At 40.7% G+C, this 16550-nt stretch overlaps 1 protein-coding gene across 1 annotated transcript in view; it reads right to left on the bottom strand.

Moving 5' to 3' along the window:
• Positions 1-2792: 2792 nt before the first annotated feature.
• LOC124154916 overlaps positions 2793-16550 on the bottom strand; it is a 44997-nt gene continuing 31239 nt past the window's right edge. The window contains exons 11-23 of the mRNA XM_046528689.1: positions 16288-16452; positions 16013-16166; positions 14438-14618; positions 13669-13929; positions 11727-11974; positions 9908-10093; positions 9269-9478; positions 7765-7957; positions 6224-6395; positions 5960-6113; positions 5737-5849; positions 4920-5127; positions 2793-4327 (exon numbers count right to left, since the gene is read on the bottom strand). Of these exons, the coding sequence (XP_046384645.1) occupies positions 3736-4327; positions 4920-5127; positions 5737-5849; positions 5960-6113; positions 6224-6395; positions 7765-7957; positions 9269-9478; positions 9908-10093; positions 11727-11974; positions 13669-13929; positions 14438-14618; positions 16013-16166; positions 16288-16452 (2837 nt within the window). The 3' untranslated portion in view covers positions 2793-3735. The remainder of the gene's footprint in view (positions 4328-4919; positions 5128-5736; positions 5850-5959; positions 6114-6223; positions 6396-7764; positions 7958-9268; positions 9479-9907; positions 10094-11726; positions 11975-13668; positions 13930-14437; positions 14619-16012; positions 16167-16287; positions 16453-16550) is intronic.

Raw genomic sequence — 16550 nt, 5'->3', positions numbered from 1 at the left:
TGATAGCCGAAAATTGAGCTCTTGTCTTTGATTAATTAATGGAGATGAGGCACCATGGTAAATAAATATGTACATCTTATTTACCTGAGAAGACTAGATTAGTTGATTTAAAATATTATTCACATTATATTTCCTAGCTGACATTTGGGTATGGCATTTACACTTTTCAGATTAATCATCTCAATAAATTGCATTAATGTGTTGTCAAGTAGGTATTCCACCTTTAAAATACAGTGGATAATGAAGATAAAAATGTACATGCATACAGATAAATTACAAATGCACTTTTGAGATTCATTTCAAAAATACATGGACAAACGTAAATCTATTGGCAGACAACATTTTAAAATGTCGTTTGTGTCAAAATGGCAGTCTCAATTTTCTCTTTTGATTCTCTCTATTTACATGGCTTACATGGAGATACCAAAAATCACATTCATTCCAAAAAAATATTAAAATACATCAGTCAGCTGCATATTATACAGCCTCAACAGTAAACAACAAAGGACGATGAAACAAAATCGCTCCCTCCTGTAATATAGTCTCTTACTTGCGATGCTTAAAATTAATTTAGCTAAAACTAATGAACAATCACTAACCTTCTCTGGCAATGCATACATTTTAACAATAAAAGGTAACCACTGCACCATTTGCTTTGAAATATTTCAACCAAGAGGACATCTCTCTATCACACTTGTACCCATTGTCAGGTATTATGCTATTTTCCAAAATGACTTGTGTAGTAATTATATAGGAAACTTTGGCCATCACTTTGTGGAAGTCTGTAGCACTTGAAAAATAGCCTTAGAAATGGATCATGGGAGTAACCTTAATCTCTCTTGAACTCCTCCTCCTCCTCCTATTTCGGTGCACTGCATAAGGTTTCTCCCCAGCTTAGGCAATTGTTAGTCCCATGAAAATGACACGGAAGTGCTGAAACTGGTTGGATAGTAAAATCACCAAGGAAAAGTAAAAAGTCCATTTTTTTAAAGCTGCGTAGTAATGCTTACTCTCATGAGAGTCTCAGAAATCCCCTTTTGGCAATGCTGGGTCTTGTTCTTCGGACAGTTTCATCATGCTGCTAAGCTAACAATTCGATTAAACACAATACTCTCTTTAGTTTTCTACAGTGATGACGACACAGAACAGTCGGGCTAGCATTTGGTTGTGGCATGAAGACTTGAGATAAAAAAGATCACAATTTTATCTAGGTATTAATTAGGGCTATTAGTTATGAGTGCAATGAAAGATTCATTGTTGTGATTGAAAATTAGCTTGATAAGAGAGATGCAGCAGCAAATTTTTAGCCAATTTTACCTCTCCATCAAAGTACAAATTCTACTTTGAGTGGAGAGGTTTAAAAAAATTGCCTTAACATTGGACTTCATCTTACTTACCAAACTCTAAATTAGTCTTATGATCAATCACAGAAGTTAAATTGAATATCATCGCAGCCCAGCCTTGAGGTATTTTTTTTTATGTGTCCTGACATTGAATGATAGAGCATGTCCCTGCTTACATTTTGCTGCTAATTACAAAACTTAATTTGGAGATCATCAAATTTAAAGAACAACTAATGAAGTTCATTCTTAATCAATTTGTAACTGAATCCATAAAGGAAATTATTGATTTATCATACACATAGCTGAACTTGGTCAGCATAGCAAAATACCTACATCAGAAATCTCCCTTGATAATCACCCTACATATGTACTTGAAATGTGCCTATCATAAATAATTGGCCAGGATGTTTAATATTTGAACTTATGAGAACTCTCGCGTCATTATGTCAAGTTATTCCAAAATTACGATAAGTGCTAGTTTAAAATGCATTTAGATATACTAATTTCAACTGTGAAACTAAAAGAATTAATCCTATTTATCTTCTTAGCTGTTTCACAAAATAAAATGTATATTGCGACCGGTTTCGATACAGCGTATCATCATCTGGCCAGATGATGATACGCTGTATCGAAACCGGTCGCAATATACATTTTATTTTGTGAAACAGCTAAGTCTTTTCTTAACCTTTGTGCATCATGAAGGAGTTTCACCATGTTACGCCAACCACCATCGCATCGCATTTTTCTATTTATCTTCCTTTTCAATTGAAGTTGAGTTTAATGACTTGTACAGAGTTCCATACTTGCTATTAGTTAAGGAAAATTTTCTGAAGGTTCTTGCACACACAAGATTCACTCTGGACGAAGCTAACAGAGTAATTAGATGTACGTACTGAGTGAAGGCTAATGTTTTTAAGATCTCTTTTGGAGGTCTATATATATATATATATATGCAAATATGTACCTAGTTTAATTATGCCGTATGGGATAGAACATCTATCGGAATTACTCATTTTATGTATTATTCTATTCCTACTGACCCTGTATTTGGAATGCATGATTTGTTTGTAATATTTCACAATAATAATAATAATAATAATGATGGGCGCATCATATGATGATGGTACGCCACACCGCTTATCGGTTGGCAACACATTTTTAAAAATGCCCTTAGGTTGAGAACACAAGTCACATTAACAACACTGACAAATAGTTTGCAATAGTCATGGCAAATATAAAAATGGTGCTTCAAGATCTTTCAACTTTATAAAAGGCATAAATATTTAAATAGAATGTTATGTATAAAATGATAACCCACTGAACAACATTATTCATTCAACACCAAGGTGAAAATTTTACTATTGGAGGCATGTTTGCATCAGTAAAATTCTCTCAAGCCATAAGCCATAATATTTATGACATTTATGCTATGTTTATTTTTCCTTCCCATTCAAGTTGCTTGATAGTGACGTGACAATCAAGCTAAGGAAATAGATGCTCTCCATTCAGAATCAAAAGAGAAAGCAAATCTTATCACTTTTTCCTTTCCATTCTGATTTTCTGCACAAAACACAACACTGGGCTCTTAAGGGAAAGAAAATAGGAACATTTGAATGCTGAATGCAGGTGTGTTTAGACGACCTCACTCATTTTGATTCTGTTCATGAAGACGAGGTAAAAATTCATCATTTATGATGACTTGGTCACTTTCACAGCCATAATTGAATTAACTTAGTTTAGTTGCAATTACATCTCTGGAAAGAAAGTCTATGCTATTTGATCTACAACATTTTAACATGAAATTTCATGGGAACTGAATGGAATTGACTCAGGAATTTTTTTAGACACATCCATCGAATCCATAGTTTTCATTTTCTTGAAGTGTTGAATGAAAACAAAGACTATACACTATTTTTCATTTTTAGTCCAACCAATAAATTAATAACAAAAATTGAAAAATCAGCCAGAGTTTTGATAACAGCTTACATTTCATACGTAGGATACACATAAAATTCTTCATTAGCTGCCATGGTATCGGTAATTCCATCCGTGGCATACGTAGCACCTTAGTAAAATTTTGCACACAAGCTATTCATTACCTGTCCAACGCAACCATTCTCCCATTCACCCTCGCATCGAAGCACACTTGCACAATGGACACAAATCACTCTTAATTTCCTCAATAAAATTTGAGAAAGGAATCGACGTCAACTCTCATGCTTGCACACTATACACCTACTTTGTATGTACATGTCTTTCATTGCAAAAGAAATTCTTGAGAGGGCTATCACTGCTCCCGTATTGTTTGTGCGATAGTCTTTATTGGCTGCGATAGTCTCTATTGGAGGTTGAAACCCTCACTCTGGGGAGAACGAAGGGTGAGGGGGGGTCCTCATAAAATGCTCGTATTTGACATCGACTCGTTCCTGGGGTCGACCAGCTTCCCGCCGCTGGCCCCCACTGCTCCCCCCCCTCCCCCTGTCCGTTGCAGAGTCACGTACTTTGAGAGGCTCACGGGCACACTGTTGGACGAGGAGGACGAAGGCATCGCCCTGATCCCACCGCCGTTTCCTCCACCCAGGAGCGGCTCGTGCACGCAGCCATTGTCGAGCAGCTGAGCGAGCGTGGGCTGCTGCGGTTCCAAGTCGAGGGAGATGCCTCCGCAGTCGTCCATCTCAAGGAGGTGCGAGTCGTGCGTGAAGAAGGGCTGGGAGGAGTTTCCCCCGGAGAGGGAACGATGGCGCATCATGTCGTTCGGCGTGGACGGCACGCCCGTCGTTGTCGTCATCGACATGGAGCACTTCCTGATTCGCTGTGGCAGGTGGATCTCGAGCTGGTCCGAGTCCTCCATCTGCACAGAGGCGAGGGGCACGTCCAGGCACGGCGAGATGAGGCGTGGGTTGTTGGCCAGGAAGTCGACTATCTCGGAGGCTTGCGGCCTCTTCTTCACCTCCAGGTTCCAGCAAGATCGGAGCAAGGCTTCCCTGCGTGCAAAGAGAGGTCGTGAATTTATTTTATTTTTGAACTTGATTTGTTTGAACGCTTGATTGACATACCCTTGGCTATTTGAGAAAATTTTGAGAAGAATTTGAGAAAAGAATGACAATATATTTTTATGCATAATACTTTTTTATTTCCCCATTTATTTTTTATCTGTGTGAAGAATATGCATAGCTGTACTAAATTAGAGGAGGTGCCTAAGGGAGTGCATACCCAGGTAATATTAAGCTGTTAGGCTTTTTTAGATAAAATAATTTATCAAAAATGCTAGAAATGATGATTTTTTACATAAATCTTACATGAATTATGGAATGTCAACAAAATTTGGAGCTGCAGGGTGGACCTTTTCATACCCAAGACCCAGATTAGGAAGGCTACGTTTTTTTTTAATTCCTAGGGATTTCCTGACCCAAAATATTTTTAGTAGGGCAAAAAAATTATTTCCAAGTATAAACTGTGAATATTTGGATCCGAGCCTACACTCTAGCCATCATCACATCACATTGATTCCCCTCTGATCAGGTGAGGTCCACACATTGCTGTCATTAAAATGGGTTAAAGGAATTTGTGACTTACAGCTGAGGCTTCACTCCATTTGGTATGGTGAGCGTGTTTCCTGCTTTGACGTGCTCTAACACCTGGTTGTTGCTGAGGCCTTGGAATGGGAAGCTGCCAAAGGTGATCAGCTCGTAGAGGAACACGCCGTACGACCATACGTCAGACATTGGCGTGAATATGCCCAGTCCAAGGCTCTCTGGTGCCATCCATCTAACGGGGAGCATTCCTGAAAGCACATGTCCTGAATATATCAATTTCTCAGACTGTTTTGGCTTTGAGACTCATTCAGGAATATGAGGTAGTTATGGGACTGTTTGGGATGTTGGGCTATATCATTTGAGTACAGAATTCATTTTTTGCAATTCAATTTTGCAATTGCAGAATTCAATACTCAGCAATCAGTTCTAATGCAAGGGCAATGACATGTTTTTCAGGTTAATAATGAAAACTTTACTGATTCACAAAACAATTAATTAAATTTCACATTAATACTGCACATAGTTTCACTAACAGTATTTGAGTAAACTTTACATGATTTGTCTTTATCTAATATAAAATACAGTTGTGATGTTGATGTTTCACCTTGTAGAATGGAAAGAATTCAGCAGAGTGTGACTGTGTCTATACATTTATAGATAAATATGGCATTTTTGGTCCAAGCTTAGTTATACTAGTTTCTTTCTGAGTTAGTTACAATGTATTTTCGACAGTCATCAAAAGAAATTATGAATGATTTTGTAAATCAAGTAATTGGATGCCTTATATGAATTGGATGCAATTCAAAGGGAAACCCTGTGACTGTATAAGTAAACTCCAAACATTCGCAACTACACACCTTTTCTGTTGAATTTGTAGTAATCATTTTCATACATTGGCCTCGTCATGCCAAAGTCGCCAATTTTCACCACCCTGGATGTGTTAATGAGGCAGTTCCTGGAAGCAATATCCCTGAAATACCAGAAAGTGGAATATGAAGGAGATATTCATGATTTTATTCTTCTTTTGCATTTAAAATTGAACTGCATAGGGAAATAAAATATATAGTAGGTGATTGGTACCTGTGCACATATTTTAACTCGGCCAAATAGCTAAGCCCTCTTGCTACGTCCAGTGCCATATTTGTGAGCTTCTTACTTGATATTTCATCTGATTCTTCGGCATTTTTCTCATTCACCAGGTGACGTCGTGCCAGAAGGAAGGTTTTCAGGTCGCCTGCGTAAGAAAAAAAGGCACTGTTAAAACAGTTGTAGATCCATCACACACTCCTATCTCATTCATTGTTGAGATCTGTATTCAGTTTTGATAAGCAAGTAGGCATTTACCGTATAGCATGAATTCCATCACTGTGTACACAGGTTCGCTTTTGGTGCAGACACCAAGGAGCTTGACAATGTTCTTGTGGTCAAATCTCTTCATCACTTCTGCTTCACTCAAGAAATCAAGCTTTTCTTCAGTGTTGGATCCCACTTTGAGTGTTTTAACTGCAACAGCCATCTGAAAAATGACAGCATGATTCAATACTCTTATTCACAGAAGTATTATGGGAAGAATTGTGTACAAACTGATGTTTGTATCATATTTTTCTCTTATTTATTTATTTCAGGCATTTTTCACCACAAAAGTTTTGTGGGGATAGGTGATGGTAAAGTTCACCCCAGTCTAAGCCAGAGGAGTATAAAATCCGCACATTTAAGCATGGGTGCAGCAGCATCCCTAATTGAGGGGATGATCATTGGAAAATCTATGTAAGACAGCTAAGCAGGTGGGTGGGGGAAGAAGCCAGTGGCGCAGCGAGGGGGGTTTTGGGGGTTAAAACCCCCCCCCCCCCAGAGCTCAGAGAAATATTTAAGTTAAATCCATTTTACGTAATTGGATTGATATTACTAATAGAATAGTGTAAGGATTAATAAAATATCCCTCAGAAACTTGTAAAACTGAACATTTTGAACCGTTTATCTTAAAATTCCGCAAGTTATTCATCTCGCATCTACCACTTATCCTGGTGGGTATTCCATACCTCCACACACCCCGGTATTAGTTGCACCTAAACCCCCCCCCCCCCCAGCCTTAATTCCTGGCTGCGCCCCTGGAAGAAGCCACAAATTAATTTTTATTAGCTAGCAAATGGAAACACTTTTTGAAGAGGACATGTTTGTTGGGCTTAGGGGGGAGTCACTTTTAGCTCATCAACACCGTCAACTGGTTTTCTACCCACTAGCAGATCCCAAACACCAAAGTTTTCTCCACCTCCACCTATTCACACCTTTGCACCATCGCACAACTTCTTTCCAGAAATCTTTCCAGGTTGTTGGGTCAAATTTCTGGAACGAGTTGCCTAAAAATGTGAAAGAAATTCGGTCTCTGAAATTATTTAAGTCAAAGGTCTATAGCTTATTGCTTACCGCCACGCTGTAATTTTGATTGTAAATTGTATGTCTTACCGTTGTATACATTGTATAAAACTTGTATCATTGATTGGATATTGTATAATATTTTTTTTCTTTTTCTCTATTACTGCTCACAATGAGTAATTGAGCAAATATATTGAAGTATGTATATATGCTTTGTAAATTGTTTTGTTCTTAGAGGACATCAGTCCTAGAATAATAAATAATCTTTCTATCTATCTATCTATTCAATGCTTCCTCCTTGGTTTCCTTAAACCTTCTTTTAACTGTGTTACAGTTGGCATAATGTCATAAAATCATTTTTATGGTCTCCTCATTTTCTGTTATTAATCAATTTAAAGGCCAATTTTGGCTATTCTCGAATATATGAATAAATTAAAATCAATGACGAAATTTCATTCATTTTGGCTATTGGTGGGAGGGGTGCTTGGAAGATGAGATAATCAATCACTCACCCATCCCCTCTCGTCAAAGTCAGCCTCTCCTCCATAGACGGTTCCAAAGGCTCCCTCACCCAGCTTCCGGTTGATGACCACTCGGTCTCTGGGGATCTCCCACTTGTCCAGCGAGTGCATGCTCGAATTAGACAGAATGTCCAGACCCAGCGACTTCATGTACTTCTGCTGCATCTGCACCTTCCTCTCATACCTGCATCACCATCATAGATAGATACCACAACAATCATTAGCACTAATGAATATGTACAATACATATGTCCCTATACATAATACCTGAGCATATTTTTTAAAAGAATTTTCACTGGGCAATACAAACTGCTTTTTCATATTTTTTCTCTGTCTACTCAGTGTTTTAGGTTTAGTATTATATGCACGTCATCCGTATAACCTGGGTGTAATGCTTCCTGAATTCAGGTAAAAACATTTAGAACAAGAGTTTTGCCCTTTTCAGATGGCACCAAGTACTGTCACTGGGCCACAAAATCTTGGCACTAGATGACATTCGTGTCACCTACTTTGTGTGTTATTTTATACATAAGGCACACGAACGGGTTCAGCATCAAATTTGGTGGGATGGGGGGCATGACCTGGGTCCGGAGAGTGTGGAATGCATAGAGATGAACGATCTCCCTTGTAGGATTTTTTTAAAGTACCAATTTGTTTATGCATTACTGACACCAATTTTTTTCGTTTGGAGCCTAAAATTTCATTTGTATTTTTAACTACTGGTTAAATGGAACAGTTTTAGAAATTTAAGAATGCAAAAACTATTAAACTAATAAAAATTTAAATTTTTGATAACTTGGGGGGGGGGGGGGGATTGGTCAGGACCCCAATAACCCCCCTCCCTAAATCCGCCACTGATAAGGTATACAGTGTTAATCCAAGAATAACTGCGAAAAAGTCAGCTGCGTACCTTTACAGATTCGCCCGTACTTTATTCCTCAGAGGACATATCAGAGATTCGAACTAAGATCTCTCTAATTGGTGCCGGGTGTTCTACCATTCGAAATCCAACGGGGAGAGGATATAACTTGGTTTATGCTGTTATGCATACAATGCCACTGGGAGACGTATTTGTGCGCAAAGCGAAACGGCAGTGCGGCTGAAGCATGAACTTTGATCGCAATATGGACATACTTTAAGGAAATGACAAGCCGCAGACTAGAAATGCGAACTAGCCGCACCTTTACGGCGTCACCCGCAAGTGCAGTAACAGTGCGTTAATTCTACCGAAGAAAAATTATTTCCCTTGGGAGGGATTTGAACCTGATCTGTGAAAGTTTTGGCTTTAGCCTTGGGACAGTGGAGCTACGTAAAAAAGCGTTCTGCCTTTTGTATACGTGGCACCATAATCCCATCTTGTCCTCTGAAGCCATCCATGCTGCAAAGGGGGAAAGATTCTCTGGTAGTTCAAACAGTAGACCACCTGGCGCGCATTCGGAAAGTACGGGTTCAAAGCCTGGAAAAAAAGAGAAATTTGGCGATTGATTGGACTGACCTCTGTTTCATGAGGATGAAGGCGGCTCCGATGAGGATGGCGAGGAATCCGAAGCCGATGACGTTGGCCACCACGATGGCCACTTCGCACGACACGTCCAGCAGGTTGGCCAACCCCTCGAGTACGCACACCTTGGGCGGCCTCCGTCCGTCTTCCGGTTTCTCTCCGTTCGGAGTTAACCACACGATCGCCGACATGTTCAACTCCAGCCTATAAAGCGTAAAACAGCTCACAGTTAATCACCAAACTCGTAACAATGGAATGCTGGTCGCTATGCACGGGAGCAGTTGAAGCCAAGCTGAAGCGCGTTCTGGCCCTCCAGACATGGCCGACCCCCATGTGTTTGAACTGAGGAAATGAGCGAAATTCTAATGCGAGGATGTTCTGTGCATAAACTTGTCTTGATGATTAAATTTTTTGATTGTCATTGCTACCATATGTATCGGATGGCAACCCCCCAAAAGAATGTCCTTCTGGGGTACCAACTTTCATTGTTATAGCTGATGCCATTGCATGCTATGAAATAAATGAATTAAATAGTCATGTTCTATTTGAGGTGCAAAAACTTTCGCTGTTAATTTACCTTCAAAGTCCCAATCTCATCTAAATTATGTGAGCTGAGAAATAATTGGCTCTCACCTTCCGTCGACGAATTCTCCGGAGCGCATGCGCGTGGCGTTAGGGTAGAAGGATCCGATGATTCGCGTGGACCCGTTGAGCCACTGCATGACGTTGATGACGGAGATTCGAGAGGGCCCCGAGGCGAAGTTGATGCGTCCGGACACGCCGTTGAAATCCACCTGGTTGATGTACTCCACGAAGCGCCTGCAATGGACAACCCAACAGTTCAGTCAATGAAAATATATTGCGCGTTCGTGGCCCCAAACGGATAACTTCGAATAGAGGTAAATAATCATCACGTAAGAGAATCGGTAGTGCAGGTGTGGACGATATACCGTGAAATATAACTGTATATTTAAATGTGTAGGGAATCCGAGAAAGACTTTTGATTATTGGCGATAAATGATTGTCCGTTATGTACCGGGCCCGATAATTTTTCGGCACATGTTAAAATGCCCTCACGATAAAATATCACGATGTATTGTCCCATAGAAATATCGGGTCCGACAGAAATCTGCTTTCTATAAAAAAATCACGATGGAAATGAAGTTAATGAACTATGAAATAACAAGACAATTAATTGTTTTGGGAAAAATACGAAAAAAAGTTTTGATGTTTGGCGATAAATGGTTGTCCGATATGTATCAGGCCCAGTAGTTTTGTCGGCGCTGATTGAAGTAGCCTCTCGATAAAATATTACTAGCCGATGATGACAAATATCGTGATAAAATATCATGATCTGTGTCATCCCATAAAAAATATCGGGCCAGATAAAAAAAATATTAACCTATAAAACAAATTTATCATATTCCACCATCTTTTTTTAGCAAAACAGCTTCCCGACGACCTATCTAGTGTAATTCTAAGTGCCATACTAGCATGAAATGTTATTCCTAGGGATACTGATGTTCATATTTTCGCCATAGGAGAGTTCCACCCGTCTGGGTACTCCCCCAACACATCGTCCTGGCACGCCCCTGTGAACAACTGTATAATTAATAACTTAAAAAAAATTAATAATTAACAACAACTATTTGTATTGATGAAAGTCAATTTAATCCGGCGATTGCATTTAGGAAGGTGGGAGGAGATTGACGAAAGTTCCTGATCTCTAGTCTCCAAGTAGGGTAGTGTCCTTCGTCAAAGAAAACGAAAGGCATTGATTGCGATTCGTTGCCCACAATTAGTGTATTCATAATATACAAATTATTTGGTTTTACAAATCCCAGTTCAGACGAATGGCAATGGTCAATTTTAACCTCATTTGAAAAAGGCCAAATTGGCGCCCATGCGATGCCACTCCACCTGAAGTCACAGGGACCTAGTTTCTACACGAGTAGATAGGAGTTTTATATCCTCTGAGGTTACCATTGCATGCATGAGGCACAGAGCTCAGGGAAACATTTCTTAATAATCACGTATTAAAACTGGCTTAGGCCGGAAAGTTTTCTTCGTTTGATAAGGTATTAATAATCCTTTTTTAAGCCAAGCGCTACTAGCTTGCAGGGTACTCTGCTACCTGCTAGCATCCTGCATCGTATCAGCGCTCAAAGCCTCGCCCCAAGGTCATCTCACTTGCGGCAGCGGGAACCAGAACGGCGTCACACGGAGTTTTCCCAGCATTCATACTTATGTAACCCGTCGCGTTTTCGCGCGCTTGAAAATTTTCACTTTTCATTTAATCGCGAAAAATAGATATCGTCATTTAAAAATCTAAAAGCGTGAAATACGTACTCCAGGAGAAATAATCTTTCGATTTAGGCAATAAAAAATAATGAGAAACCACCCTATAGTGCAGGGCATAGATATACTCTGTGTAGCGGCGGTAGGTACTCACTTGGCCGTTTCGTCCGAGTGCAGGTCGGCTCCGTACGCCTGGTTCTCCGAGATGAGTGCGCTCAGCGCGAGTGCGTACGTCCACACGGCGTCGTACGCGTATCCCGCGTAGTTCGACTCGGTCATGTTCCTCTTGGCGCATTTGGCGCGATAGCGGCGCCGCCACTCGCCCACCGTGATGTTCTCCTGCATGACGTCACTCTCGCTCGCGAAGTACGAGTGCGTCATCGACAGGTGGCCGTCGATCGCCTGAAATGCAACGTAACAATATTTCATATATATATATAATTAAATAAAACATGCGCACCTGATTAGGTTTTTAGCGATATAAGCTTTTAGCTTCTTTTCGCAGTTTTTTCACGCCCCCCTTCTTGTGTGGTCGTTTTCCTGCAGTGGGTTTTTTCGCTGAAGAATATTACACCCTTATCCTAATGTTTTTTCCCACAAACAGAAATCTTTTTTACACAAAATTTTCAGATATAGTTTTATATATTGTTGACATTTCACAAACAGTGTATATTGTATATTCTTTATATTGAAAACGTTTGTCTACCATTTTTTAATATGCTTGCATTGACGTTATCGAGGGGTTAGATGGAAGAGGGGATTTTTTAGTCTCAACCTCGCCCGAATAAAGGCATTTTATTATTATTATTATATAATGGAGTTGTTTTCTTTTGATGAGTTGAAATTGCAATTCATGATAAGGATTTTTGGAAATGGAAGGCAAATATACGTCATCACGTGCGAAAAATCTTCCCCAATTAAGCTATTCTCTCGTGGGTAAGTTCAGATTAAGAAAACGCCAAAGTCTCCGCCCTTTTTTTCATGAGCTAATGACGTAATTAGAGACCTGGTTCATTCACTCGTTCAGGGAGAACCTTTCATTGCAGTGGCGTAACTAGGAACATGCTTTGGGGCGGTGTGGGGGGGGGGGGGGGGGGGGGATGAGACGGCTTGGGGTGGCGACCCCCCACCCCAGATAAAGAGAGATTCGGAAATTTTTGAAAAATGGCATGCCTGGAAGTACGTTTTACATCATTTTGGCTCTTAAAATTTAACTTTAAGCAGATGCAGTTATTAAATGCCAAAACTAGGCAATAGTTTTAAATAATTTCTTTTTCTTTCTCTCAGGCTTTGGGGGATCAATCCCCTTATCACCCCCCATAGTTACGCCACTGTTTCATTGAATAGTAAAGTAAGTGGTAAAATGGAAGCTCGATTCATGAAACCACTTACAATTAGAGTGTATTTTAAAATGGATATGAAAAACGTCTGCAGCGCGGTGAGGATGGTAGACCAATCAGAGAAACAATCTCGGTTAACAGCCATAATTATAGTTTCATCCCTGGTGAAATATGGATCGGTCTGCCCTCAACGACGCAACTTCGGTAAATTCCTTAAAGTGCGTGGTGGATGACGTAAAATTTACAGGCCGACTGGAGAGTATTTCATTGTAATATTCGTGAAATTGTTATTTTTAACGAGTTGGCGAATGTTTCGCGTAACTAGCAACCGTATGAGTGACGTCAATGGTTTGGGCTGATCAAATGCTACAGCGGTGATGTATACCATAATGTAGTGCAGTGGCGCAGCGAGGGGGGGGGTTTGGGGGATAAACCCCCCCCCCCCCAGAGCTCAGAGAAATTTTTAAGTTTAATCCATTTTACTTAATTGGATTAATATTGCTTATAGAATAGTGTGAGGATTAATAAAATATCCCTCATAAGGCCGTAAAGCTCACCATTTTGAACCATTTATCTTTTTTTTTCCGGCGGAAGGCCTCCGCACCTCCCGCTTACCCTGGCGGGTATGCAATACCTCCAAGCCCCCCCAGTATTAGTTGCGCCTAAATCTCCCCCTAGCCTTAATTCCTGGCTGCGCCCCTGATGTAGTGTATCCGTTTACGTAAGTGTGCTGGTTCTCCAGCATTCTTAACTCACCCGTATCATCTGCTCCTTGGTGCAGAGTGTTATTTCGGGCCCCGCGTCGCCGTGGTCGTGATGCTGCTGTTGATTGCTTTTGCTGTTGTGAAAGTCGGTGTCGTACCACGACGGTGAGAGCCACAGCGGCAGGAACCACACGTATCCGTCGCGGGCCGTCATGTTCTGGTGGTACGCCTCGCACATCACGCTGCGCGCCGCCTTGTCGTTCACGTCCGCGATTATAATGCGCGCGTTCTTGTTCTTCAGGTCGAGCAGGTACTGCAAGGGAGTAAAATACATATATGCATATAGTAGGTAGTTCGCAATACGTAGGGAGGAAGCCTGGAGCTATGGTAAAGCCGTCCGGACTTCAGTGCGGGAGAGAGAGTGTTTGTATATCAATAATAAAGGTCTATTCATGGAACAATCAAGCAGTAAATCATAACTCCACCTTTTTCACGTCCCCTTCTTGCGTGGGCGTTTTCCTGTAGTGGTTTTTTTCTTCAATAAGGACGTAATTCAATATCGTAAGGGCTTTCCCGCTTTTGTTCACATCTTTTTACACTTGGTAATTGTAACTTTGTTCACTTTGAATTTTTGTTGTTGTTTTTTAAGCGTACTTCTATGTGCATTTTGCTTTCATTTGACTGCGTTCAATTTTAAGAGTAACTTGACAAAGTATTCCTCTGATGTGCTAGATAGAAGATTGGACTTTGTCGTCCCAATATCGCCCAATAAAGACGAATTATTTACTATTTTTTATTTGCAATTTTTGATTGTGTTTTACCTGTGACATGGCTGCGTTGGACCTCTCGCGTGGGAACTTCCGGTTCGAGACGAAGTGGATGCTGTTGTTCTGCAGAAGGTCCTGCAGGTGCGAGATGTACTCGGTGTACTTCTGTCCGTCCTCCGTGAGGGCCGCCACTCGAGACCAGCCCAGGGCGTTGAACAGCTTCAGGTACACGTGCCTGAATGTTGGAAGGTCAATCGAACCATGTCAATATCCAATCTAATGTTAAGTGGGCATTAAATAAATTGAAGATTGACAATATAGAAATATTGTAGGGCCCACAGTTGACGGTTGACGCATATGGCGCCCGTGGTATTTACATAATTAACCCGCGAAGCGTTTATTCAGTTTCTTTCGTCGCTTAAGGTTAGTAGTTTCAGTTTTAGCCCAGAAGGTGACAATGGAGCAATTGATTTTTTTGATTTAAATCGTTTTATTTTACTTATAGCAGCAGCGACGATTTAAAGTGAAAATTTTAACAAAAACATGAAATGAGGCCAAATACAATAACAATATAAAAATTAACAAATAATAAACCAGAGGAGAGAGGAAAATATTCAATTAGCTTACACATGGGACAAAGCTTTTACGATGAAATTGTTGCATGATAAGTAATAAGGGACGATGGAGGGATAGAGTAAGTTTAGAAGGGAGAAGAGGCGATGTAAAGTTGAGCGCTTAGTCAGGGATATCCTGGGAAGAAGAGGCAGATGGAGTAGGGAAGACGAGCGATTGGATCCAGTTGGTATTCTACAATTGAGCAAAGGAAGGAGTTCAGGGCAGTCATTAGTCAGTTTTAGGATATTATGAAGTAATTTTAAACCAATTTTAAGCCTAAGGTTCTGTAGGTTAGATAGGGAGAGAGAAGACAGCACAGGATTAGAGGAAATATTGCGTAAAAATTTGACTCTTTGTCTGACTCTTTTGGCAAAGAATTGAGGGATGCAATCAAGGGATTTTTATCGTGGTGGGTCACTTATTGCAGCGATGGACGGGTTTCCAACGATGTAAGAAGGAAGAAAAAGACTTGTTACCTGAATAGCACAGGCGTGGAGGGGTTTCTGTTTAAAAGAAGAATCTACTTACAGCTGAAAATTCTAGCATAGAAGTGAGAAAAAAATTCATCAGATGCTACGTAGGTCATGTGTATGGGAGCGAAGCTTGGACGTTGTCAGGTGCAGAGAAGACAAAAGTGGAAGCATTGGGAATGTGGTGCTATCGTAGAATGATTGCGTAGAAAGACCGATAGGTAAGTGCGGTAAATGAGGAAGTGCGAAGAAAAGTGGGAGAAAGGAGAGGTCTTGTAAAACCGAAGCCGGGAAAACTTAGTTGACCACATAATGAGGCATGATGCGACCTGATGAAAGCAATAGTGGAAGTACAGGTGGAAGCAAAGAAGGGCAAAGGGCGGCCCCGAATGAGTAACATTGGTAAGGTTGTAAAAAATGTAAAAGAGAAGAATTCGTCCCTATGAAAAGGCTAGCGGATAGAAGAGAAAAATGGAGAGTTGCGTCAAAATAAATCTTAGGATTGTTGGCTCACGATGATGAATGACGAGTTTCTCTCTCTCACCTGTACTGTTTGTTCTCGCCGATGGTTCGGAAGAAGTACGGATACTTCTTTCGATCGGAGAAACTGGACCCTTCGGCGCTGTAGCTGATTACGATGGTCTTGAAGTGTCGAGAGACGCCCGCCAGGGGCTCCACAGTGTCCGAGCACGCCGGCCCTGCAACAAAAATAAAAAATATTGTACCAATCCGTTTGTTTGTTGGAAGAATAAATTATTGTAACATTATTATTACTACCGTTAAGTGGGTTTATGCGTGTTTTGCTCATCGTTTACTCACCGAGAATGCCGACAAAGTGCTTGTAGTCGTCGAGGCGCATGTACTCGATGAAGGACTTCATGACAACGTCCGCTTTGCACTGGCCGTCGTACGCGTACAGGTTCAGGTGGTAGTCACGCAACACGGTGTCGTTGTTGTTGATCGCCTCTCTCGCCATGTTTGCAGCTGAAACATTTAAAACACAATCAGCACCTGAGATAATGCAACACAAGAGTGCGGAGCAGGGCCAGTGGCGGTTTTTCAATGCACCCGACCGTTTTTTT

Source organism: Ischnura elegans, chromosome 3, assembly GCF_921293095.1.
Source record: "Ischnura elegans chromosome 3, ioIscEleg1.1, whole genome shotgun sequence".
Lineage (NCBI taxonomy): Eukaryota > Metazoa > Arthropoda > Insecta > Odonata > Coenagrionidae > Ischnura > Ischnura elegans.
This window is presented reverse-complemented; position numbering and strand designations above follow the sequence as displayed.